At 40.9% G+C, this 26,447-nt stretch overlaps 2 protein-coding genes across 2 annotated transcripts in view; one reads left to right on the top strand and one right to left on the bottom strand.

Moving 5' to 3' along the window:
* Positions 1-5,958, bottom strand: part of MDH1B (malate dehydrogenase 1B) — a 34,279-nt gene extending 28,321 nt beyond the window's left edge. The window contains exons 1-2 of the mRNA XM_055398559.2: positions 5,894-5,958; positions 387-499 (exon numbers count right to left, since the gene is read on the bottom strand). Of these exons, the coding sequence (XP_055254534.2) occupies positions 387-499; positions 5,894-5,915 (135 nt within the window). The 5' untranslated portion in view covers positions 5,916-5,958. The remainder of the gene's footprint in view (positions 1-386; positions 500-5,893) is intronic.
* A 216-nt stretch (positions 5,959-6,174) lies between these two features.
* Positions 6,175-25,683, top strand: FASTKD2 (FASTK mitochondrial RNA regulator 2). Its single transcript, XM_055398179.2, has 12 exons — positions 6,175-6,298; positions 7,422-8,242; positions 11,166-11,269; positions 12,536-12,644; positions 12,928-13,051; positions 13,566-13,705; positions 14,795-14,967; positions 19,765-19,928; positions 21,470-21,682; positions 22,097-22,181; positions 23,861-23,975; positions 24,927-25,683. The coding sequence occupies exons 2-12, from the start codon at positions 7,523-7,525 to the stop codon at positions 25,044-25,046; spliced, it is 2,067 nt and encodes a 688-aa protein (XP_055254154.2). The 5' UTR covers positions 6,175-6,298; positions 7,422-7,522; the 3' UTR covers positions 25,047-25,683.
* The last annotated feature ends 764 nt before the right edge of the window (positions 25,684-26,447 follow it).

Below are 26,447 nucleotides of genomic sequence, written 5' to 3'. Positions count from 1 at the left end.
ATACTGGAAAGCTATCTGATACACTGCTGCTGCTGCTGCCAAGTCGCTTCGGTCGTGTCCAACTCTGTGCGACCCCATAGACGGAAGCCCACCAGGCTCCCCCATCCCTGGGATTCTCCAGGCAAGAACACTGGAGTGGGTTGCCATTTCCTTCTCCAATGTGTGAAAGTGAAAAGTGAAAGTGAAGTTGCTCAGTCATGTCCGACTCATAGCGATCCCATGGACTGCAGCCTACCAGGCTCCTCCATCCATGGGATTTTCTAGGCAAAAGAGTACTGGAGTGGCTTGCCATTGCCTTCTCCGTCTGATACACTAGCTAATATTTAATAAAACCAGAGCACACTTTTATGTGTATGTGAATTTAACAAACTATATAGGCCTCTTACCTCCCAAACATCAGGATGCTGTGTAATTTTATGTATCCGGAAATCAGGAAGATTCTTTTGTAAATAATCTGCCAGAAGTTCTGCTTTCGCATAATACGGGCAATCTGCTCTACCTAAAAGAGTTCAAATTACCAATATTTTCTTTCATCACATGGAAATTATCATGTAGTTCCAAGCGTTTATCATATAATTATGGAATTAATCACACAGATACAATGTACTTTATATAGAGTTATAGCTTAAACTGTCATCACATAAACTTTTGATTTTTCTTATATTGGCAAAATAAAATGAATTTCATAGGAGAGCAGAATCGTAAGTAATAAAATGTAGAAAGGAAAAAAAAGACTACTGAATATTTATTCTCCTCCAGTTCTATTTTAGACCTCAGATCCTCTAAGAGACTGCCAGGTTACTAATTAAGCATGAACTACTAATAACGGCTTCCCTGGTGGCTCAGAGGTTAAAGTGTCTGCCTCCAATGCGGGAGACCCGGGTTCGATCCCTGGGTCGGGAAGATCCCCTGGAGAAGGAAACGGTAACCCACTCCAGTATTCTTGCCTGGAGAATCCCATGGACGGAGAAGCCTGGGAGGCTACAGTCCACGGGGTCGCATAGAGTCGGACACGACTGAGTGACGGAACGGAACGAACTAATAATGAATGACTCGTTAGTAGCCACAAAAAGGCAAAGTGTGAAGTGAGGAGCGGTAAAATCGCCGGGGGATCTGATATGTGTGGCAGGAGTGCTGTGGAAAGGGGAAGTGGAGGGAGAGAGAAGAGTCTGGGATAACTTTTTGGTGTGGGTAGGTGATCCTGACCTTACTAGAGAAATTGTGGGTGCGAAGTTCCAATTATAGGCAAGTGCAGTTGTAAATGTCTGTAGTATATCTGAGTGGATGTGACCATCAGGCAGCTGCATGTTCAAATCTGAAGAGAAGGCCTCACGTAATGGCTTGCTGCTGCTGCTGCTAAGTCGCTTCAGTCGTGTCCGACTCTGTGCAATCCCATAGATGACAGCCCACCAGGTTCCCCCATCCCTGGGATTCTCCAGGCAAGAACACCGGAGTGGGTTGCCATTTCCTTCTCCAATGCATGAAAGAGAAAAGGGAAAGTGAAGTTGCTCAGTCGTGTCCGACTCTTCACGACCCCATGGACTGCAGCCTACTAGACTCCTCCGTCCATGGGATTTTCCAGGCAACAGTACTGGAGTGGGTCGCCAGTGCCTTCTCCACATGGAATGGCTTAGGATATAGATTTTGCAGTCATCAACACAGAGAAAGTGAGAGCCACTAAAGTGGGTGGGATTGAATGGATGTCTGGGGCAGGGGCCAAGGGAGCACCCTCTCTATGGCATTCTTCCCTGGTTACTCCCGGTCTCCAGTTCTTCAACCTTCTGGTGACTTCATCAACTCCTCTGTTAGCTTCACTGTCTAGTTAAAATCCAAGGCTCACTAATTCAGACCACTCTCTAGCTCTTGTCTTAAATTCTCTGGCCTCACTGTGCTTCTGGCAAATTAGCCTGGTAAAGGCCCCTCACCCTGGATGAGCCCAATAATCTGCCTTTTCTGTGCCTGAGTTCCATGTACTTGGCACCCCTGGATAAACATTGTAGAACAAAGTAGAGGAGTCATTATAAATTCATGGTTACCAGTCTCAGTTGGCATCACCAACTCATGGACATGAGTTTGAGCAAGCTCCAGGAGTTGCTGATGGACAGGGAAGCCTGGCAAGCTGCGGTCCATAGGGTCGCAAAGAGTAGGACACGACTGAGCGACTGAACTGCACTGAGTCTCAGTTGGCCCCCAACTCTTTCTGGAGATCCCTTTGTTTCCCTTAGCAGCACTCTCTTCTGTTCTCTACAATTACTGTTACAAACTTGGTCTACTTCCTTCTCTCCAGTATTTTTCTGTGATATCAGAAGACAATAGAAACTTCTGCTTTCTACTTTACACAAACTGAACCAAATCATATAAAAAGGCATCAGTTGGGAAATCCCTCAACCTCCTGCCATCAAACCTATCAGCCTGTCTGCGTTTGGACTCATTCTTACCTTCTTTCTTCTATTTGATGGAAGAGGGGTTCTACCTTCCATCCAGGTCTAATCTCTCCACTTATGATCTGAACACCACCCTTTTCCACTTCTATTGGTTATCTAACATCTTAGCTCTGCTTCTAATGGCCTGTTTCCATCATATTTAAATATACACATTATATTTAAGTTTCTCCTGTCCTAAGATATAAAAATCCAATGACTCCCTTTAGCTATTGCCTACTACCTGCTCTTTTCTATTAAAGCTTTTTGAAGCAGTTCTTTACGCTTGCCGTCCCCAGTTCCTCACTTCTGTTTCTCATTCCACTGCAATCTGGCTTTTCCTATAATTCTGTAGAAGGTCACCAAGGACCTTCATGTCACTAAATCCAATGGATACTTTTGATGCTTTTCTTATTGACCCTTGGTAGCATCTGTCTCCCTTCTACTCGAAATACCCACTATGGTGGGGGCATTCTTCAGGTTTTTTTTTTCCTGCTTCTCTGGCCCCTCCTCATTACACTTTTAGGTTCCTTTCATTTATCAATTTATTAGAAGATTAGCATTCTGCAAGGCATCTTATCTTCACTCTCTATGATTCTTCCTGTATAATCTCCTCCATTCTCTTGGCTTCAAGTAGAAATCTGTATTTCCAGTTCAGAACTATTTCCTTATCTATCTTTATATGCTCTTGTATTTTTTAAACTCCTTCTGAATGTCTCATAGGCACTCAGCATGTTTATGATAGTTTGGCCACTACTCTCCACTATATCTGCTCCTTCTTTTATGTTATGTCAATCTACCCAGGTATTTGGGCTTCCCACATGGCACTAGTAGTAAAGAACCCACCTGCCAATGCCGGAGACATGGGCTAAATCCTTGGGTTGGGAAGATCCCCTGGAGGAAAGCATGGCAACCCCCTCTAGTACTCTTGCCTGGAGAATCCCACGGACAGAGGAGCCTGGTTACAGTTCATAGGGTCGCACAGAGTCGGACATGACTGAAGTGACTTAGCAAGCACGCACCCAGTTATTTAAGGGTATTAGGAGTACTACAGTATGAAGCTTGCTCCTCTGTTTTTTATTAATGACTTCCCATCTACCCAGTTATGCAAACTACTGCTGGGAAATAATTTTAACTCTTCCTTCCTCCATCCAATTAAATGTCTAGTTCGGGCTTCCCTGGTGGCTCAGAGGTTAACGCGTCTGCCTCTAATGCGGGAGACCCGGGTTCGATCCCTGGGTCGGGAAGATCCCCTGGAGAAGGAAATGGCAACCCACTCCAGTATTCTTGCCTGGAGAATCCCGTGGATGGAGAACCCTGGTAGGCTACAGTCCACGGGGTCGCAAAGAGTCGGACACGACTGAGTGACTGAACAGAACAGTTCTATAGATTCTGTCTGTCTGTCTGTCTCTCTCTCTATATATATATGAAGTCGCTCAGTCGTGTCCGACTCTTTGCGACCCCGTGGACTGTAGCCCACCAGGCTCCTCCGTCCATGGGATTCTCCAGGCAAGAATACTGGAGAGGGTTGCCATTTCCTTCTCCAGGGGATCTTCCCGACCCAGGGATTGAAACCAGGTCTCCCGCAATGCAGGCAGACACTTTAACCTCTGAGCCACCAGAGAAGCCCTGTGTCTCCTTAAGATCTCCCCAATCCATTCAGTTCTTTCCAACTCCATTGCCCACCATTTCAGGCCAGGCCACCAGTATCTCCTTCCTGGACTACAGTACCTAACTGGGCTCTGGATAACCAGTCTTTTTCTTCTCACATTGTAGTGATAACACTCAGATAAAATGCAAATTATGTATTTTGCATTGTCTTTTGCATTGATTATATATTTACAAAATACAAAATCAATGTATTTTGCACTGATTATGTATCTACTTTCAAAAGCCTTCCATGTACTTTGGATAAAGTTTAAAATATTGAACATGGCTCACAAGAATATTTTGATATATTATCTAACTCTGGCCTCAACTGATAATAGTCTCTTCCTCGTACTCTGTGCTTCAACCCTATTAAATCTCTTTCAATTTTCTGCCTATATTCTCCATCATTACCCAACTAGTGCTCCTCATTGCAGCCCTACTCCCGGCTACCCATGCCTAATTTACCCTCCTCCTTATAACTTCCTCTCTAACAGGTTATGATCATCTTTCAGGACTCTGATTTAAAAATCCCTTTCTCCAGGAAGTCTCTGCCTAAATAAGGTCCCCTGCCACTGCTCAGATAGAACCCAGCCCGGCCATTGCCACAAATGCTTCTTTGCACATTTGTTTACCACTGTCTTCCCAGCATACAGTCAGTCATTGCTCAAAAATATTCTTCTGAATGAAAAAAGAAACAAAGATGGGAGATGTCAATTGTGTTGATGCTCAGAGGTCAAATAAGACAATGACAGACAGCTCCTGTAAAAGTCTTTTGGTGATTTTGGTGAGGGCCATTTTGGAAAGAAGGAAGAAGCAGAAACCAGATTTAGGCAGCAGCAGAAGCCAGATTGAGGACCTGGAGACAGAAGAGCAGTCTAGCCTTGAGAAACTTGCTGAGAAGGAAAGGAGACAGGTACAACAGCCTGTTGCAGTAAGACCCTCTTCGGTGGTTTTCTGGATATCAGTCCACATTTCCAATCCTTCTCCTCCATTGCTGACAAGGTGCATTTCCTAAAATGCAAACTCATTAAGATACCAGCCTGCTTAAAAATTTTAAATGACTCCTCATTGTTTTCAAGATATAGCTCAAACACCTTCGCTTGGTGTCCCTGAAGGGCAAAGATCTGACTCCTTCTCCCATTCTTTTTTTTTTAAGTCTTTAAAAAAATTATTTTTTATTTTTAATTGAAGGATAATTCCTTTGTAATGTTGTGTTGGTTACTGCTGTACAACATGAATCAGTTATATCCCCTCCCTCTTGAGCCTCCACCTACCCATCCCCACCTCTAGGTCCTCACAAAGAATCACTAGCTAGCTATTTCACACATGGTAGTGTGTATACCTCAATGGTACCCTCTCAATCTGTCCCACTCTCTCTTCCCTCGGTGTGTCCACAAGTCAGTACTCTATGTTTGTGTTTCTATTCCTGCCCTCCTGCTCCCATTCTTGACCCAGGTCCAGTCACTTCCCCCATATCCAGGGACTTCTAGCCTCTGTCCCTTTATCTGGAATATCCTCCCTACTCTCGCGTCACACTTCTCAGAGCCCTGTGCACATTTCCCTCATTGCATTAACCGCACCATCAAAATTATTTGTTTACGTGCTACTGGATCCCGTGAGACCAAAAGCACCTCGAAGACAAGGATGTCTTTCCCTTCACTGGATCCTGCTTCCGGCAGTGTTTGTACACACTGCTCAATTCACCTTTTTGAATGAAAGCATAATAAAGCCTGGGTGGCCCATATAGAAGCTGGAGCGGCCACAGGAGGTGTGCAGTCGTCGGTGTTTTGAGCGATCTGCGGGCGTACGGGGGTATCACTCACCCGCGAGTACGAATTTGGCCATGGCGAAGCCGGGACCCTGGGCTTGGAACCGCGGCACCACCGTTTCTAGGTAACCACGCCGCCCAGGCTTTGGCGCAGGCGCACTCTCAAGCTGAGCGCGGATTCTGGCGCCCAACTGGAAAGACGTTGGGGTGCATAGTTATACATTGCTATTAAAAGCTCTGTGGTCTCCCTCCTGCCTGTTCCCTGCAGCTAAGAAAAAGTAGTCATTCTTTTTTTTTTTTTTAGTAGTCATTCTTTTCGGTAGGCTTTCTTCACTCTAAAACCGTCCGCGAACACACACTTTTTGACCTATGAGGGATCCGTAAAATCTCGCGATACGCTCAGCTCGCGGGGAAACTGTCATGGCCGCGCCTGTCTACAATCACAGACTTCTACTCTAAGGTGAGTGGAGGACGAACTTAAGCGGAACAGTTTGTTGTACTACGCTTTAGACTTCTTGCCTTTCGGAGAAAGGTCTCAGAAGTTGCCCGGGAAGTAAGTTGAGGGAGGTGGGTTCATACTAAGAGGCCCGGCTCTGGAAGCACGGACTCCTCACACCGGTTCTAAGACCTGGGGAGACTGGTTGCATCTCCCTCCCAAACGCAGGCCACGTGCAAGCCTCACTTTAGTTTGCTGCTTCCTCCCCTGAACCGTTGTGCTTGTCCACGACCTTATTTTAACAGTTCGTGTTTAGTTAGTTAGTTCAGTCGCTCAGTCGTGTCCGACTCTTTGCGACCCCATGAATCACAGCACGCCAGGCCTCCCTGTCCATCACCAACTCCCGGAGTTCACTCAAACCCATGTCCATCGAGTCGGTGATGCCATCCAGCCATCTCATTCTCTGTCGTCCCCTTCTCCTCCCGCCCCCAATCCCTCCCAGCATCAGAGTCTTTTCCAGTGAGTCAACTCGTTGCATGAGGTGGCCAAAGTATTGGCGTTTCAGCTTTAGCATCAGTCCTTCCAATGAACACCCAGGACTGATCTCCTTTAGAATGGACTGGTTGGATCTCCTTGCAGTCCAAGTTACTCTCAAGAGACTTCTCCAACACCACAGTTCAAAAGCATCAATTCTTCGGCGATCAGCTTTCTTCACAGTCCAACTCTCACATCCATACATGACCACTGGAAAAACAAAGTTTATGTTTAGCTGTTGTTAAATCCTTGGGTTAAAAAGTATCCATCAAGGTTAAGCCCTTAATTTTTATTGCCGACATCTTCGTAAAATCTCTTACTGCAAAGAAAACTTTATACGAAAACTTTCACGTCAGAAACCCACTTCTTTTTTTTTTTTAAGACTTATTTATGCATCCACTACTTCCAAAGTAACATTGCTCCTTTAAGACTGTGTATACACATTATAGTAGAAGTGGAAGAAGCCCGTATTTGGTAAAATGGTTTTAGCCTTTTAAGGTAAATCTTAATGTCTCCCTAGGTCCCCACTTTAGTCTCTGTTAAATGGATTTTATATTTTTAAGTAGAAATTTTACTCTAATTTTTATTTCTCTCATAACCCCTTCCCCTGCAGGAAAACGACGGCAGGCATAAGGTTTTTTTCATATATAGAAGCGACGTGTGTGTCATCTTGATAACTCTAAAGTCTTTTGAAAGTACTTCAGTAACTAGAAAATGAATAACAGAGCGGGTTCCTTTTTGTGGAACCTCAGACAACTCAGTACTTCAGTTCCAACGGGCAGAACTGTGAGGCTGTATCCTTTGGCATTTTGCAGACCAAATATTGCTTATTCAAACGGGAACCGAAGAAACCTCTTATATACCTTTGGTAATAAAATGCAGTCATCTACTAGATATCTCTTTCAGGATGCTTTAATTTTTAAATCAGAAGGTGATGGCTGTCAAACCAAGGGCATAAGCATGGTAACAGTCTTTACAGTTGACAGACTGCTTTGTCCTAGAAGACTGTCCTTTGATTCAAAACACTCTCTTGTCTCTGATAATGAACTGAAGAAAAGCTTTCATCAGGAGGCCTCCGATGAAGATGTTCTCACCAAGAGAAGAAAACCAACCCTGATCAGCAGTAGAAAACTATCTCGGGAGTGTAATTCCCTGAGTGATGTGCTAGATATATTTTCAAAAGCACCTACATTTCCTAGTAGTAACTATTTCTCAGCTATGTGGACAGTTGCCAAACGGATGTCCGAGGACCAGAAGCGCTTTGAAAAACAATTGATGTTTAACCACCCTGCGTTTAGCCAGCTGTGTGAACAAGTTATGAGAGAAGCCAAGATCATGTATTTTGACAATCTCCTATTTAGTCTTCATGCTATAGTGAAGCTTGGGATTCCTCAGAACACGCTGCTCGTACAGACTTTGCTGAGGGTGGTCCAGGTAAAATCAAAAGGAGGTATAAATATACTCGATAGGAAGTAGATATATAGCCTCCTTGAATGAAACTTATCACTGGAATGGTAGTTTACATTTGTTTCTGCGTAGATACTGATATTGTATGATTTAGATACTTTAAGTTAGCAAGATCTTCCTTTTGCTTTAGAAGTTTGTGAACACTTGCCCCATTATTCTTCTGCGGAGTTGAGGAATAGTGAATAAGCTGAAGTGGGAAGAGATAGAAAATATACAAGAACGGGTTGGGTAGTTGGAAGGAGAAGGGAAGGGAAGGGAGCTAGTATTTATTGACTACCTATACGTTTTACTTGTGTTGTCCTGTTTAATCTTCACAATAGCCGTGTGAGGTTGGTGTTACTCTAGCAGATGAAGAAAGATTTTTATCATGTTAAGCAACTTGGCTAAAGTCACAACTACTGAATTTATGTATTCATGCAGTAAATGTTCTTTGGCTGTCAACTGTGGATTAGTTATTACACTTGTTACTTGGGATGTAAAGATATGGAAAACATAATTCCTGCCCTTGTAGAGGGGACAACAGATACTTTGTAGGCAATTACAAAAATAACCAATATTCATTCATACATTTACGACATTGTAGGCACTACGATATTGTAGCACTGATCATTGGGAATACAATTACAAAATAAGGGCCACATAGAGCTTTCAGTGCAATGAAAGAAAAATACACACAGTGTGTAACCAGGGGCTTCAGACTTAGTTGGGAGAATGCCTTCATGATGGGAAGAGGTGATGGGGGAGAATGATACAAGATTACTGTTTGAAGCAGTGATAGGTACAGAGTTTGAAAGGAGGATTGTCTCATGTAGTTCTCAATGTAGCTTATAAAAGTAGTTATTGTTACTTTCTTCTTCCTGATTAAGAAATTCAGGCTTAGAGAGGTTAAATAGCTTGCCCAAGGCCACATATTTGTTAATGTCACCACTTGCAGGTATTTGACAAATATTTGCTGGTTTAATGAACAAACACCTTGTCATGTCATAGTAGAGCTAGAATTCAAGCCCAGCAGGAGATGATGTCTAAGCTGAGTGCAAGGGATGGCCAGCAGTCAGCGAGAAGGTTGATAGCGAAGGAGATGGTGTTTCAAGTAGAGAAGACTGTATGTTCAAACCCTGGAGAAAAGTTTGGGGAGCTGAAAGTAGTTCACTGTGGCTGGAAGTACAGATTATTGGGGTCATGAGTTTGAGGGAATTGGTAGGAAATTGTGCCTTTGGTTGTCGAGGAGGAGTTGGTGTCATGACAAGACATGAGGTTGGGGTAAAAAGAGGCTGAATCATAAAGAGCCTTTTATGCCTGGCTAAGGAGTTTGCCTTTATTTTGTAGTCAGTGGGGATCCACTGGAGTATTTTAAGCAAAGGTCAAGCTGCTCCAGTTTGTATTTAGGTCACTCTGAGTGGAAAATGTATTGGAAGAATGAAATTGGATGGGGGAACCACTTTTAGTTTCAAACAAAGGAGTCAGTGTCCTCTTCGATGTCACTGAAATGACACCAGGTTGACCAAGGAAAAGAATAGTTCCTTTAAGTAATTGTTTACCTCTTAAGAGTGGGCTCTTCAGACTTCAAAAATCAGTGATCATAATTAAATAATTTTTTTTTAAGATAGGAATTTCCTGAGGATGGTCTGACATGTATCCTATCTTAGTATAGAATTCAAGGATTGAGTTTATAGATATTTGAGAGTTTTTAACTTTTAACATTACTGTGATTTCCATACGTTTTCAACCAGTAACTAATTTGTATTGCATGTGTTTGTTTAAACTGCAGAATATCTGTACTTTTTGGTAGACTCTGTTCCCTATGTAGTTACTTAAAAGTAATTGCAGTAAGTCACTTTACCTGGTCAGTGATTCTCTAAATGAATTTTGGACAGGTATTCCCATCATCATAATATCTGCATTGGTGAGATATGAACAATGAACAGTGGGTATTTGGGGTCAGATGATCTATACATATAATTGTATAGATCTCACTAACATTTGGGAATGTTGAAAAGACATTTTAGCTAGGTATGAAATATATCATCAGTGAAGCTTGCTCTTCAAACACCTAGCCAGGTGGTCTTTTCTTTTATAGGAGATATTGATGGAATGCTATAATGAAAACCCTCTCATGGTAATGAGACCTTTTTTCCTTCCAGCAGTATCCATTTCTTATTAATATCTGGTTTTGACTTCAGGCTTTGTGGCTTGTTGGTCACGTAATTTTAGCAAAAGAGCATACATCTTTCAGGTATGATTACAAGTACTCTTGTGAGGTGTGTAGACTAGTTGTGATTAAATTGTAGAGCACTAGGTGAGCTGTGCTATTACTGTTCACTTTCTAAATTAGGCCATTTCTGGAACTAAATTAATACCCTGATTCAAAGGGTTTGAAAGAAGGATCCAGAGAGCCTGGGTTCCTCTTGAGATCCAGATAGTGGTGGTAAAATGTGACAGCAGATGTGAATTAGAAAGTTCACAACTGAGGTTGCAGTTTGATACTCGGGAGAGAATGTAGGGAAATTGTAAGCACAGCAATGTAAGATTCATTAGGGGTGGGAAAGCTTGTCACCATGATGGCTTTTGGTCTCAAAAAGGGGTAAAAATAATGCTTGATGAAAGTTATTTCAGAAGTGGAGGAATATAATCAGTGTCAAATCATTTTCAGTGGTAATTGAAAGTGTAAAGAAATTGTTAATACAAAAAGAATGTGTATCAATTATTTGAAAAGTTCACTTACATATAACATCTGGTTTTCCAAAGTTGCTGTTTATTGTGGACTGACTCTGAATAACTGGTTTGATACTTAATCCTTTAGTTGAAAGCATCAGTTTAGTGGTTTTTCTTGGGTGAGGTCTTCTACTATGAACTCATTACCTATAGTGTTTTTGTGATTACATTTCAATAGGAACGTATCAATGAGTGTGATGAGAAATGCCTTTCAGTTTTGTCAACTATCTTAAACACAATGGAGCCATGCAAGAATGTGGATGTTCTTCTAGCAGGATTGCGGTGAGAACTCTCTTACGCTTTCTTCAAGTGTCTTTCTCTTTTTCTCTTATCTCAAATCAAAAACCAAGATGACAGTTGAACTTTTTTTTGTTTAAGTGGGGGCATGAAAGACTGTTGGTGGTGGTGGTTTGGTTTCTAAGTTGTGTCGGACTCTTGCGACCCCATGGACTGTAGCCTGCCAGGCTCCTCCATCCATGGGATTCTCCAGGCAAGAATACTGGAGTGAGTTGCCATTTCCTTCTCCAGGGGATCTTCCTGACCTGGGAATCAAACCCAGGTCTCCTGCATTGTAGGCAGATTCTTTACCAACTGACCTACAAGGGAAACTGGTCTTTAATAGCTTATTAAACTTAAAATCCTGACTTTGGAACAGGTGAAGCTAGAAATAATGCTTCTTTCAGGATTCACTATTAAAAAAAGTGTGGATAACATTAAAATTATCTTAAAACATAGTATTGACATGGGCTGGGGAAGAACTGATACTTGCTCAGTTCATAATGGTTATTTGGGCACTGTGTGGAGGTCACATGACAGTAGCCCAGCTTGTGAAGGAGGTTGAGTTTTTATAAAATTGATGCACCTAATCTTATGAGAATAATTTTTTTATTTATGAGAATAAGTTTTTAAATTCCCATTTTCATTGACTATGCATTGGGATGCCCTTTTTTTTTTTTTCCCCAACTCTAACCCCTTTATTTTTATTTTTTTTACGTTATTGTATTGGTTTTGCCATACAATACATTGACATGAATCTGCCCTGGGTGTACATGTGTTCCCCATCCTGAACCGCTCCTCCCACCTCCCTCCCCATATCATCCCTCTGGTTCATCCCAGTACACCAGCCCCGAGCATCCTGTATCATGCATCGAACCTGGACTGGCAATTCGTTACATATGATAATATACATGTTTCAATGCCATTCTCCCAAATCATCCCACTCTCGCCCTCTCCCACAGAGTCCAAAAGATTGTTCTATACATCTGTGTCTCTTTTGCTGTCTCGTATACAGGGTTATCGTTTGGGATGTCTTAATATAATCTCCTGGTATTTGTTTATGCACAAAGATAGCAAAATAATGTCAGAGAAAAGAATGCCAGTCAGGTCCTGGAGCTTTCATTAACCGTTTACACTCTTGTGGGCAGATACTTCATTTCTTTGGGCTTCATATTCCTTGCCTATAAGTAGGAACTGGACCAAATGACTTTTAAGATTTCTCTTCTGGTTTTAAGATCCTAAGACTGTGGTATTTGTTGTGTTTGCTGACAGGATGCTAGTTGATGAGCAAGTTTGGAAAATAAAACATGTCTTCACATTACAAACTGTAATGAGAAGTATTGGAAAAGATGCTCCGATTGGTCTTAAAAGGAAATTGGAGGTAAATACTTTCTGAATTTTCTCTATTGGGTAAAATTTGAAAAAGATATTTCCTGTGATTTGCTATTATCTCCTAAAGTCAGTTCATTAGGAGGACATTGTTGTGCTTTTGGGTATAACTTTGCTTAAGTGGAATAACAGAAATATTTATGTGTATATGTATTTACATATATTTATCTACATATGTCTGAGTCATTTTGCTCAAACTTTATCCTATTTTATTTAAATATAAGATTTTAATTTATTTTGCCACAAATGATAAATTAAAGTTCATTTTTCTTTAGATGAAAGCCTTGAAAGAATTAGACCAGTTTTCTGTTTTGAATTGCCAGCACATGTTTGCGGTACTGGCCGCCATGAATCACCGTTCTGTTGTCCTTCTGAATGAGTGCAGTAAGAGAGTAACAAGTAAGGGGAATTTTTCTTACATGGTTTATAGCATCTGTTCTGTTCTGAACTATATTTGTTTTATTTGTTTGCTGTTGTATGAAAAAACATCTGATGATATGGTTAGATCTAAAGTTTATTTTTACCTATGCTACTGCTGCTGCTGCTAAGTCGCTTCAGTCGCGTCTGACTCTGTGCGACCTCATAGACGGCAGCCCACCAGGCTCTCCCGTCTCTGGGATTCTCCAGGCAAGAACACTGGAGTGGGTTGCCATTTCCTTCTCCAGTGCATGAAAGTGAAAAATGAAAAGTGAAGTCGCTCAGTTGTGTCTGACTATTAGCGACCCCATGGACTGCAGCCTACCAGGCTCCTCCATCCATGGGATTTTCCAGGCAAGAGTAGGTTGCCATATTGTTTTTTGTTTTTACAAAATACAGTGCTGTTTTTCTAAAGAAAAGTGCTGGGTATATAGTATCTTGAATCTTACAGTCAAAATCATCTGGTAATTTTTGTTTATCTAACTCATTCTTAAAGGTAACATCCATGGGTGTCCTTTTAAAATATTGATCAACATATTGCAGTCTTGCAGGGACCTCCAATATATTAATATAGATCTTTTTAAAGGAATAGCAGATTATGTGTCTACAACTTTTGACATCTGGAAGTTGAAAAAAGTAAGTATGTTAATAGTTTAGAATAAGTCTCAGAAACTTTCAAGAAATGTATTAATTTATTTATTTGTGGATATACTTCTGTATCATTTTAAAGTGGTTTAGATTCCAAAATATTCCAATGCTAAATTGGTTTGAAAAATTAGCTCCTTACAATTTCTGAGTGTTACCTATTATATACTGTTCAACATCTTGATCATTTTTCTACCCGAAACAAAAATTGTATTGCCAAAGTCTGTTTTTCAAAATATATGGTACTTTGGTTGGGTACTAAGGATTATTTCTGCCTTTCTATGTTTCCTTTGTTAGATTTAGAATAATAAAGATAGGTAATGTGACGGGCTTAAGTTTTTTGAAGAATAAAATGTCATTACTGTCTTCTATTTATGGAAAGTTTGCTTGGTTCTTCAAGGGTAAGAGCCTTTAAGTTAAGGGCCTGTGTTAGTAATAAAACGTCTAAATGAAGCAACTGGTAAAAACTTCTTTTTATAGTGAAGCCGAGGTAACCATGTTAGATTACTGGCTTAGTTCACTTTGGAGATTGAGGTGAATATTGTGTTTACTATGGAAATTGATTTTGGAAAGAGAAGTCCTTATTGTAAAAAGGACAAAGGGAAATGAGAGGTGAAGTGGAACATTTATTTTAATCATTGTATTTCAGCTCTATTCTCACTTCTAGTATTTAATATTGAACATAGAAATTTTTGAGTTATCTTTTATCTATCAGAATATAGGAAGTGTCTAGGTTTGGAAAGGAAAGCAGTTTGAAATTGACTTGGTCATTTTGAAAAACTTCAGAAGAGGTATATTTAAAGGTAATTTGCAGAGATTTTATATGAAAAGCAAGTAGGAAAGGATTTATTTTAAATGACATTGGAAATGAGAACCATTGTGTGCTCTGCTTCTCGCCTTATAAAAAGAGGTTACTTATTAACTTGATATTTTATAAGAGAAAGATAATTACTTCTTATAAGGGAATATTTTTCAATCAGGACAATTCTGTTGCTATTTAAACTGTTTGAAATCGGAAAGATTGCTGATAACATACTGTAATTCTTAAGAAGTTTTCCCTTAATTCTTTTTTTTTTTTAGGTTCTTTTTCTCCTCATTTTATTTGAAAACTTTGGCTTTCGACCTGTTGGTTTGATGGACTTATTTATAAAGAAAGCAGCAGATGAACCTGGCTTCCTAAATGTGAAAAGCCTTGTTGGTATTCTTAATGTATATTCTTCTCTCAATCACTTCTACAAATGCCAGACCCACGAGTATGTACTTGTTCCTTTTTACTTTTTTATTGCCACATATCATATTTATAGAAAAGATTACAAAGGTCAATGAATTTCCACAAGCAAACCCATCCATGTCTGGAAATAAAGCATAATATTCTTTATTTATGAAGGTAAACAGTTTTATCTTTGATAAAGATACATGCTTTGCTTTTGCTTTTTGTTGTTGTTGTTCTTTGCAGTGTATTTGATAATTCAGTGTAGGAGACTTCGTTTCAAACTTTTGCCCAACTTATTCCCTTGGCACCCTAGTTTATAGTTGAGTTTTGACCCTAGCTCTTTATCTGGTCCCAGACTACCGCTTTCTGTTCTTTTCATTTTAACTCCATTCATACATTTCTACAAATAAACACAGCAATTCCTCACATGTGCCAGGCTCTTTTAGACCTCTTCTTTCCACCCAGAACATCTTTCCTTCTTCTCTAGATCAGTTAAGGGTTTGTTAAAAACCAGAAACGTATATAACATGTCATTTGTTAGAAGAGTTAATTAAAAGCGCAGACCCAGGAGACATCTTGCTTAGGTTTGAATCTTAGTTCTGCCATTCGTTATCTACTTAACTTTACGTTACCTGTAACTTACCTGTACCTCAGTTTCTTCATATGTTAAAATGGAGATGAATAATGACTTAATTCTGATCATACTGGACAATTTAATAATCGTTGTTGTGAGGATTAAGTGAGTTAACCTGTGTCAGAATCTTAAGGCAGTGCCTGATACACAGTAATTACTAGATTAAAAAAGCATAGACTATAGGTCACAGAGGCCTTGGAGGAATAAACTGTGGCAGTTCTTAAGGTCTCAGTGGCAGGGTTCACAGGCCATTTCTTGGCCACCAAGTGGCTTGGCTCCCAGGTTATGCAGTGGTTAAGAATCCACCTGCCAATGCTGGAGACGCAAGAGACATGGGTTCGATTCCTGGGTTGGGAAGATCCCCTGGAGTAGGAAATGGCAACCCACTTTAGTATTCTTGCCTGGAGTGTCCCATGGACAGAGGAGCCTGGAGAGCTACAGTCCATGGGGTTGCAAAGAGTTGGACATGGCTGAGCAACTGAGCATGCATGCCCAGCTTGGCTCCATCAGCCTTTTGTCCCTGTGTTTTTTTCAAGATCTAGATTTCCAGAAGAGAAAATCTGATTGACCAAGTTTGGGTCACATGCCCATTTATTTGGCTCTGGTAATCAAAGAAATGCTGGGCCAAGAAAAGCAGCTGCTCACTGTACCCTCCATTGTTCCAAAAAGACTCACTTCCTATACGTGTCCTGTGCTTTCCCTTATGTCTCCATCAGAACTCCTGTGCTTGTCGTGTCTTATATAAATCTCTGGTGGAACCTTGACACATAGCTGCGGTTATTTGTCAGTAAACCTCTTTCCACAATTGCAGAGCTTTCTAGCACCAGACCCAGGTCCCTGTGTTTCTAAATGTAGCGCAGAGCCTGGCACAGAATAGACCTAGAATAAAGGTTGAAAAGATTCTCCCCAAATTCAGCCTTCCTCTACTACCCTCTACTACTGGTTTTATTATGAAGCTGGCTCCTATGTTCCTCTTGCCCCTTCTTGACAAATACTGTTAAGATATGAAAGTGAAAAGTGTGAAATTGTTAGCCGCTCAGTCATGCCTAACTCTTTGTGACCCCATGGACTGTAGCCCGCCAGGCTCCTCTGTCCATGGGATTCTCCAGGCAAGATTATACTGGAGTAAGTAGCATTGTTAAGCTGAGTAATAATTAAAACTCCAGAAACAGCCCCATCGATTCCGTAGAATTCAGAGAACAAACACTGAATAGTTAGGGAGTTTTTCAGTTGACTGTAGGTGTCCCAGGAGATAATTTGGTCCAGTAAAATTGTTATGTTGGAAGTAGAGGATGGATAACAAAGGTAACCCTAAGTAGCTACACACAGGTTAGGAAATTCGACAAAACGCAACTAGGAACAGGTCATACTGAGAGGGAGTCATGAATGTTGTACTTGTCTGTCTGCTCTGCTTTCATCTAACTCATTGGTTCTCAATTGGCAGTGAGTTTGCCTCCTAGGGGACATTTGGCAGTATCTGGGGACGTTAGTTTTTGTGTGGTTGGGGAGGTGGGGGGAGAGGGTTGTTGTACAGCCTCTAGTGGGTGGAGGCTAGGGACGCTACCAACGTCCTACTATGCACAAGACAGCACTGTCACAGCAAATTATCCGGGCCGGATTGTCAGCAGTGCTGAGACTGAGGAACTGTGGTCTAACCCTACCCTCCTACCTCAGCATTTCTCCTTTGGAGAAGTGGGAGTGATAAGAGTCGCTCATAGATTGAGATTAATTAATAAGAAATTCCTGAATGTCCATGAATGTGCAGTTGCCTGAAGTTTGTATTTTGAGGACTATAAATAAAGAAGTCTGTGTTCTCTATCCTTCTTAGGATAGAGAAGGAAGCAAGTCATGTATATTGAGAGGAAGGCAATATAGGTACCACATGAATGCTTTATGGAGGAAGGAGAAAGGAAGATGGCCTCCTAGGGTGGAATGGCAAAGGTTTTAGGAGCAGTAACTAGAAGCATTTGGGAAGTGAGTTGACTGGAAGAGTTGGATTAGGTAGGAGAGTTGTAGAAAATTTGACTTAGCACTTTGTGCATCCACACGCTGTTCCTTAATCATTTTATTTATGTTATGGCCTCTGGTAAAGACAATGTGTTAAATCTAGAATATCTTCCTGGGTTTGAAGCCCTAGGAGGAAAACATTTAACCTTTCAACTCTGTCATTCCGGTCCTTTGGTTTCTTCTCTTTCTGATCTGTACTTGCCACCCTGTAGGTAATCCTGGATCTCATCTCTGGCCATCAGTGTACTCCTGAGCTCCAGGTTGTATATGGTCACCGGAGATCCCACGAGGGTCTCAAGGTCAATAATTCTGGAAGTCAGCTCATTCTTGGTTTTTTGTTTGTTTGTTCTGTTTACTGTTTATCAAGTACCATGTCAAGTGTGTTTTTTTTTTGAAACCACTTTGCGTGCTTGGTCACTCATGCGTGTCTGACCCATTACAACCTGTGGACTCCCCTGTCTATGGGATTCTCCAGGCAAGAGTACTGGAGTGGGTTGCCGTTTCCTGCTCCACTTTATTGAGGTATGAGTAACAGCATGTAAAGAGCTGTGCATATTCAGTGTTTACAACTTGGTGAATTTTAGCTCATTATTTTTGACTCTTCTCCAATAACATTATCCCCTTTCTCCTCTAATTGTATTTGTTCATTTAGTCAGAAAACTTGTACCAAGTGCTCAGGTACTTAAGACAAAAGTGAGTAAGACATAATCCTTTTTTGCTAGAAGATACTGTGTAATGGGTAATGTAGACATAAGTTGGCAATTAAATATAGCATGAACATGGAAGTGGCAGAGCTTTATACAGGTTACCTAGGGATAGAGGAGGAATGTGCCAGGATGCTGGCCTGGTGAAGTAGAAGGTCAGGGTAGATGTCAAGCGGCCTCCCTGGAGGAGATGGTACCTGAGCAGGTCTTAAAAGATGGATACATAGGAGTTAGCCATACAAAGAGCATCCAGTGTAGAAAGGACTCTATATTCAAGTCAGGAGGGAAAGCAACAGCGGACTCCGTGCAGGGAATGACACGGATTGTAGTGTTGTGGAAGATGAAGTGTGACAGAAGGAGTGGGATAGGTGATTACCCCCGGGCTCCAGATCAGCCCTTTCTGGCTGCCTCCTCCAGACTCCCATCAGTTTTCCCTTTGCCTCACTGTTGTCTCTTGGACCTACCACAGCCTTTCTTGTCATCCATCTACTCCCGCCATGGGATCTCCCAGTCGATCTCAGACATTTCCCTTTGTGACTCACTGTTATAAGGGCTTACTTCAGGGCACACTTGCCCTGCTGTGAGTGTCCCTGCCTGTGCCTCACTAGTCACTTACCACAGCGTGAATAGGATACACTTTCAGGGCTCCCATTTCTGTGCTTAGTTTCAAGTAGTCTTTGCTTTTGCCATCTTTTCTACTTACTGAAATTCTCCTTGTCCCCAGAGCTACCCTATCTACGTTCTTTCCTGTCCACTATCACAGTACTTTGCATGCACTACTTTTTTTTTTTGGTATAATGAAATATAACTTATGCCTTAAGAGTCAAACTAACCTGGGTTCAAAGTGTGTCTGGGCCCTTTATTAGCAGTGTCACACCGGGCCCGGCCTCAACTAACCTTGATTTCCCTTCTCTTCATCTGTGCTCACCTGCTTTGTTATCCTACATAACCTTAGCTGAGGTGGTACGATTAGGCTTGTGGTTCTTTCAGCTCAGAGCATAATAGCAACAGAATTTTAATAGGTTATAAACCTGTAGTGTCATTCCAGGCCTTGTAGATTTACTCAGGATAAAAGCCTAGCACAGTGGTTAAAAGGCTCTGGACCCTAACAGCTTGGATTTCAGGGCTGTCCCTGCTGCTTCTTGGCTGTGTGCCCTTGGACGAGTTACTCGACCTCACTGAGCCTGTTTACTCATTTTTATTATGAGGATAATAATGACACCTATCTCATAGAGTTTGAATGGGAATTAAATGAGTTAAAGCCTATCAATATTTGCCCTATGTAAGACATACCATGGCAGCTCACATTTATTGAATGTATATATTTGTTACGAGAGTCAGCTGACCTGAAGGATGTGTGAAGACCGAGTGCAAATGCAGGCCCGATGGTTTTATCACTGAAAGCCTCTGGTTCTGTGACACCTCACTAGCTCTATCATGATCTTGTCTTCTCTTCATATTTGGAAGCCAGGTTTCCTTTCTGCTCCTCTAGGTTCCTAGAAGTTATGGCCAGTGCTCTGACTGGTAGTCTTCACCACATATCTTCTGAAAACCTGTTAAATGCAGTGTGTTCATTTTGCTGGATGAACCGTTTTCCCCTGGCCCTCATTAATCAGCTTCTTCAAAAGGACATCATTGATGATCTGCTGACGTCAGGTAGGATGTCAGTGCGCAGTGTGACTGAAATGAGGCAGTACTGCCAGGCTACCTGGTGATTCTGAGTAGGGGCTCAGTTGCAGCAGTGTCAGTTAAACCTTCTGGAGCAGGTGCTCCTAATGAAAGACCAAAGATGGTGAAGTCAAAGGGCCATGCTTTAAGCCAGCAAACCTGTCAAGTAAAGTGAAAGTCGCTCAGTCGTGTCCTACTCTTTGCGACCCCATGGACTATACAGTCCATGGAATTCTCCAGGCCAGAATACTGGAGTGTGTAGTCTATCCCTTCTCCAGCAGATCTTCCCAACCCAGAAGTCGAACCAGGGTCTCCTGCGTTGCAGGCGGAGACTTTACCAACTGAGCCATGAGGGAAGTCCCTGTGAAGCCTCCTTTGATGACAGACCCTGCACATAGACGGCAGGAGTAAGAAACACATCGTCATTGTTTTTTTTTTTTATTATTTATACTTTATGCACCTATAAAAAGACTAAATGTTCGAGTTGCTGTTTATGCCCTTATCAGAGGTGTTTATACTTCTAATCTTTACATGTCACATTTGAAGCCAAGTTAAGTCAGCTTTTGCAGCTATAAAGCTTTGTCACCTATGGTCTGTAATGAGGGCACAGCCGTTAGATTAAGAGACCAGATAGTTACCAAAGTAAGGAATTTATTTACTTTTGGAACCAAAATTAATTGTTTACTTTTGGTTTTTACTATTAAAGAAGGAAAATCAGGGACTTCCCTGGTGGTTCAGTGGCTAAGGCTCCACGCCCCCAATGCAGGGGGCCTGGGTTTGATCCCTGGTCAGGGAACTGGATCCCACATGCGGCAATTGAGACCCAGTGCAGCCAAATAAATAAATATTATTATTATTATTTTTTAAAAGGGAAAAGCAGTATCAGGCTTACGCCCATGTTCATTTACTTCGTCGTATCTGACTCCTTTGTGACCCCATGGACTGTAGCCTGCCAGGCTGCTCTGTCCATGGGATTCTCCAGGCAAGAATACTGGAATGGGTTGCTATTTCCTGCTCCGGGGGATCTTCCCGACTCAGGGATCAAATCCAAATCTCTTGGGTCTCCTGCATTGGCAAGTGGCTTCTTTACCATTGTGTCCCCTGGGAAGCCCATATCTGGGAAATAGGGTTATTTGAGATCCTTTTAAAAACAATGGAATGAAATTTCAGAGTTGAAGTGTGGAAGAGGAATACTATGTGCTGATTTTTCAAGCAGTCTAATGTAGGGGAAGCAGCTGTGAACCCAGGAGACTTGAATTCTAGTTCCAACTTTGCCCTTAATCAGGAGGCGTTTTAACATTCTTGAGCGTTTCCCCATCAGTTTAGTGAAGAGTAAGGCTAAAGCACCTTGAAAGGTATTTTAAACCTTAAAGCCTTATCAGGTACAGGCACAGATCTACACACTGTGGGAACTTGGGAGACCCAAAGAAATCCCTCCTGATAAGAAGCAAATAATCAGAATTATAGGTACATTAAGACAGTTATTTTAATGTGACATTAATATTTTTCTTAACTACATTTTTTTTTAGGTGATGTGGAGAGGAATATTCACAGGCTTCATGTTGTGGCTGCTTGTCTAAAACTCGATGATGCTCCTTGTCACAAGAACCTGGACTTGGTGCTGCCACAGTTGCCCCCCACACCCTTATGTCCACAACCAAAGGTTGCTGCAGTGCTGAGTGACCTTCTGGGAGAAGGATGCTTCTCACAAAGTGTACGGTTGCCACATGATTATTTTATTGGTATGAGACTTTATACGAGTTTCTTTTGTTTTACTTTATTTATTTATTTTTTTTCTGACAAAAGATTAGGAGTTTACTGTGGCAGCTTAGTGTGGTACAGCATTGGCCCTGGAGCTGGACTCCCTGGGTGTGGACTTTCACTCCCCGACTTACTCGTGCCATGCTTTCAGCACCCAGCCTCTTTCCTTATGTGTAAAATGGCAGTAATAATAGTACCCACCTCATAGGGTTCCTGTGACCTACAAATGAGACAATACATGTAAAATCCAGACTAGTTTCTGGCACACGTAAGTAAGCTCAGTATACCTTAGCTGTTGCCATTGTCATTATTGGTAGTAGTAGTATTCATTTTTAAACAAAAGAAATCACTGAGCAGTGTTTGAAAACTTAGTATCAATTTTTTTTTTCTTCCAGATTTTGAAATCAGAATGGATGCTAACCGGAGCCAAGTGCTTCCCTTTTCTGATGTGGATGCGGTAACTTCTGCAGATATTCAGAGGTTGTTTACACATACTCATTTGCTGAGCTGTCTGTATTTAAATCATAATTCTCAAAGACTTCATATTAAATAGCAATAACAATGCAAAGACTGTCTATTTGTATGGAGCTTGTTATGCACCTAGGGACGTCTCATCCATTAGTCTACTCCTTAGGTATATGTATAGGCACTGCAGTTGAAGACCGTAGGTTGGAGTTGGCCATTTAATGAAACAGGCAATTTTAAAATATTAGGATCTAAAGCTAAACAGTGCAATCAAACAACATTGACATAATTGAAACCATCAGCACCGTGTGAATTTTTGACAAGATAATGCAATAGTGATCCTAAAGAATTAAGACTTCTACCCAAATAAAATACCCAGTATAAATATTTTGTTCTACCAGTCAAAAGGTAGAAAAACTTTAGTTTTTTAATTAAGGTGTGTTGTATATGGATCAAACCATATTGAGGTTAATTAGAAGTAGTTGCCTTGACTCACACAGTACAGAAGGTGTCTCTGGGATAAATTGATGCTGCTCCCCAAGAGCATGTTCTGCCTTGTAAGCATCTGGATCAGGTCGTGTTGCACACACCGTGTGTTCACACCCCAAGTTCAGTCAGCCTTTGTGGAATGGCTTTGCTCGGGCCTGCAGGGCACACAGAGCTGAGTCAGACATGGATCCTGACCCCAGGCGACTTACATCCCCTACTGCTTTGTAGGACATGAATACGTAGAGAGAGGTACAGAAAAAAGTCTGTAGGGATTCAGACTCTTTATCTGCCCATCACTTCCCACTCACATACAGCTCTGTAATTTTTGCTCCTTTCCAAATCCATCTAGATTGCTTCTTGGCCATTTTTTTAGCCACTATCTTCCCTATACGTAGTGCCTATCTCCCCTTAATAAAAGCCTTTCTCTCTGGCCTCATTGAAAGATCATTTTTCTTTTTCTGGAATTTCAACTGTTCTGGCATAATAATATAATGTAATAACTCTCAGCCTAAAGTACTGAGAAGAAATGAGAAATCAGTGTTCCCTTAAAGATATAAAATTTCTTTCTCTTTATCTCAGATAACAGCCAGAGTAGTATCACAGGAGACAGTAAGGATACAAATGTCTTTTTCCCCCCCAATGAACTTAATCTCTCCAAAAGGCCGTGAACAATGAAAAAAAAATTACACCTTCAGTTATTTTTACACATATAGATATTATCTTTTCAATAGTCTTGTCTATCTCTTCTTTGTATTTGGTCTCCCCATCCTGGTTTTTAAATGCTTCTCTCTTGGGGAGACAATATGTACAAACAGAGCATTTTCCATTTAGTGTTATCTACACCAATACTTCTAGTGGCATAAATAATTATATTTAGATCAGCGATTGCCTCTGTATAAGAAAGCCCTAAAATGGGTGCTTTCATATCTGAAAATTTTCCTCATGAAGAATGTAGCCATTCTTAAAGATGTTTAAGAGATACTGTTTGTATAAAACATCTTTATAAGCTTTTGGTTCCTAAGTGGCCTTCACATACTGGAATGTCTGCACAGGCCAGGTAATGAGGAAGTGAAGGCTAGTTCAGGAGGGAACGGTGAAGAATGTGGTCAGTGGAGGGCTCAGCTTTGAAATCTCCCAAGAACAGGAATACAGCAAGGTTGTACACAGTCATCTTGTTAGTAACTAGTTTGTATTTTTGTTTTCAGAGTAGCTGTACTCTGTGTTCCTAAATCTGCTTACTGTTTGGATTCAACCCACCCCAAAGGATACCTTGCAATGAAAATGCGCCATTTGAAAATAATGGGTTTCCATGTAGTCTTGGTAAGAAAAATTGCAAATGAAATCATCTTCAATTGCTCATGTTCCTTCTGCCAGGAATGTTATCGTTAAAGTTGGTTACTAGGACTAGAAGAACTGCCAGCAGTATTAGAATAAATGTTTTGCTTATTGTTTTCTTTGAAAAAGAACATTTCTGGTACATGATTTGGTTCCTGCTCAGTTGATTACTAGTCATTTACTAGGGGTTTGATAATTTAATATTTTTTGTTAAGTGGAAAAATGTAAATAATATATTTTCCTATTTAAGAACATGAAACCATATTCAGTTTCTAGGTTATCTTTAACTGGAGAAGAAAAGATGTTGATTAAAGCTTTGTTTGCATGGGTCAGTGTGAGGCCATTAAGGATATTTCTCACTAGAAAATGCTGGAGGGTTGTAAGAGGATACTTCTTCCCTCTTTGTACTTCATTTGATTCTGAACACTACAACTTGAGCAGCCTCAAGGTATCTGTATGGAGTGAGGACCATACAAATAAATTTATATGTATATTAATGTTAGGATTGATCTAAATGTCAGTCATTTGGTCCTGCATATAATGTGAAGTGTAAATATTTGAATCTTTGTTATCATACTTTAGTATCTAAAAGGGGATCATGCCTGGATTACCAAGGTTAAGATGGCCCATTTCTCTAATGAGCTAATCTGTAACACTGTTTTTTTCATATTGGCTATTATGTATATTCTAAGGAAGATTATCCCAAAAAAGAAATGTTTGCACCCTTTAGAGGACCTTTAAAGTTTTTGTAATTTTCACTGTGAGAGCTTTCTTCAACCTTAGTATATATAGTCATAACTAAACTTTTTAAAATGTGCATAAATTGTAAGTGGTTGGCTTGATGTTATTTTAATATCCTTGGGTGTCAAAACTAGCTTTTATTTTATATGTCATCATCTTCTTGCAAACTGATTATTTTCCTCTTTCTTTGGTAAGGTCAATAATTGGGAGGTGGAGAAACTAGAGATGAAGGATGCAATCGCATTTTTGAAGACTAAAATCTATTCACCCAAAGCATTGTCTACTGCTGATATACATTTGCAAAGCACATGTTAAAGTGAAAAGCAACCTTTTAATGTTTGGAGACCTGAATTTGTAAAAATAACTTTAATAAATACTCTAATTCAGTTGTCGATGTAATTTACCTGACTGCTCACCATAATACAAAGTGTTATTTCAGTTCACTGTTAAAATTAGTGTTAAGAATGAAAGAAATGTTGTTACTTCACTTTAGAATATGTTGAGAAAATTCCAGAAGGGTCATCTTTGCAGTAGTACCTATTCCTTCCAGTACCCTGATACCCGACAAATTCATGAGCTGTAGATTTTAATGTTTCTCATTAGTTTTGATGCATTAAAAACTGGTTTCTTAGTTGTGATGGGTTGCAGGTAATTTGGTGTGGGCAGTCCTTGGCTTGGAATCGAAGCTATTTTAGGAGTCAGTTATGGACAACATTTTCAAGCACTGGCCACAAACCAGTTGGACTAGGTTCTCAAGTTAAAAATGTATAAAAATTAAGGAGGTAGCATATTAAAAATGAGTGAGTATCGGGCATCTGCAGTTGTAACAAGCATTCTAGGTGGAAGTGGTTTGTGATGCCATCCAACCATCTCATTCTCTGTCGTCCCCTTCTCCTCCTGTCCCCAATCCCTCCCAGCATCAGAGTCTTTTCCAGTCAACTCATCACATGAGGTGGTCAAAGTATTGGAGTTTCAGCTTTAGCATCAGTCCTTCCAATGAACACCCAGGATTGATCTCCTTTAAAATGGACTGGTTGGATCTCCTTGCAGTCCAAGGGACTCTCAAGAGTCTTCTCCAGCACCACAGTTCAAAAGCATCAATTCTTCGGCGATCAGCTTTCTTCACAGTCCAACTCTCACATCCATACATGACCATGGGAAAAACCATAGCCTTGACTAGACGGACCTTTGTTGGCAAAGTAATGTCTTTTTAATATGCTTTTTAATATGCCATCTAGGCTGGTCATAACTTTCCTTCCAAGGAGCAAGCGTCTTTTAATTTCATGGCTGCGATCAGTATCCAAAGTGATTTTGGAGCCCAAAAATATAAAGTCAGCCACTGTTTCCACTGTTTCCCCATCTATTTCCCATGAAGTGATGGGACCAGATGCCATGATCTTCGTTTTCTGAATGTTGAGCTTCAAGCCAACCTTTTCACTCTCCTCTTTCACTTTCATCAAAAGGCCTTTGAGTTCCTCTTCACTTTCTGCCATAAGGGTGGTGTCATCTGCATATCTGACGTTATTGATATTTCTCCTAGCAATCTTGATTCCAGCTTGTGCTTCAGAAGCCCAGGGTTCCTCATGATGTACTCTGCATATAAGTTAGATAAGCAGGGTGACAATATACAACCTTGACGTACTCCTTTTCCTATTTGGAAACAGTCTGTTGTTCCATGTTCGGTTCTAACTGTTGCTTCCTGACCTGCATACAGGT

Source organism: Moschus berezovskii, chromosome 2 (genome assembly GCF_049115385.1).
Source record: "Moschus berezovskii isolate FMDL1 chromosome 2, NW_MosBer_1.0, whole genome shotgun sequence".
NCBI lineage: Eukaryota > Metazoa > Chordata > Mammalia > Artiodactyla > Moschidae > Moschus > Moschus berezovskii.
This window is presented reverse-complemented; position numbering and strand designations above follow the sequence as displayed.

What these genes read in the sequence shown, in the direction of transcription:
- FASTKD2 (XM_055398179.2), top strand. Translation starts at nt 7,523, where the DNA reads ATGAATAACAGAGCGGGTTCCTTTTTGTGGAACCTCAGACAACTCAGT. An exon ending in GTGCAGTAAGAGAGTAACAA is followed by an intron (nt 13,052 to 13,565) that starts GTAAGGGGAATT and finishes TCATTCTTAAAG; the next exon opens with GTAACATCCATGGGTGTCCT. An exon ending in TGGGTTTCCATGTAGTCTTG is followed by an intron (nt 23,976 to 24,926) that starts GTAAGAAAAATT and finishes TTCTTTGGTAAG; the next exon opens with GTCAATAATTGGGAGGTGGA.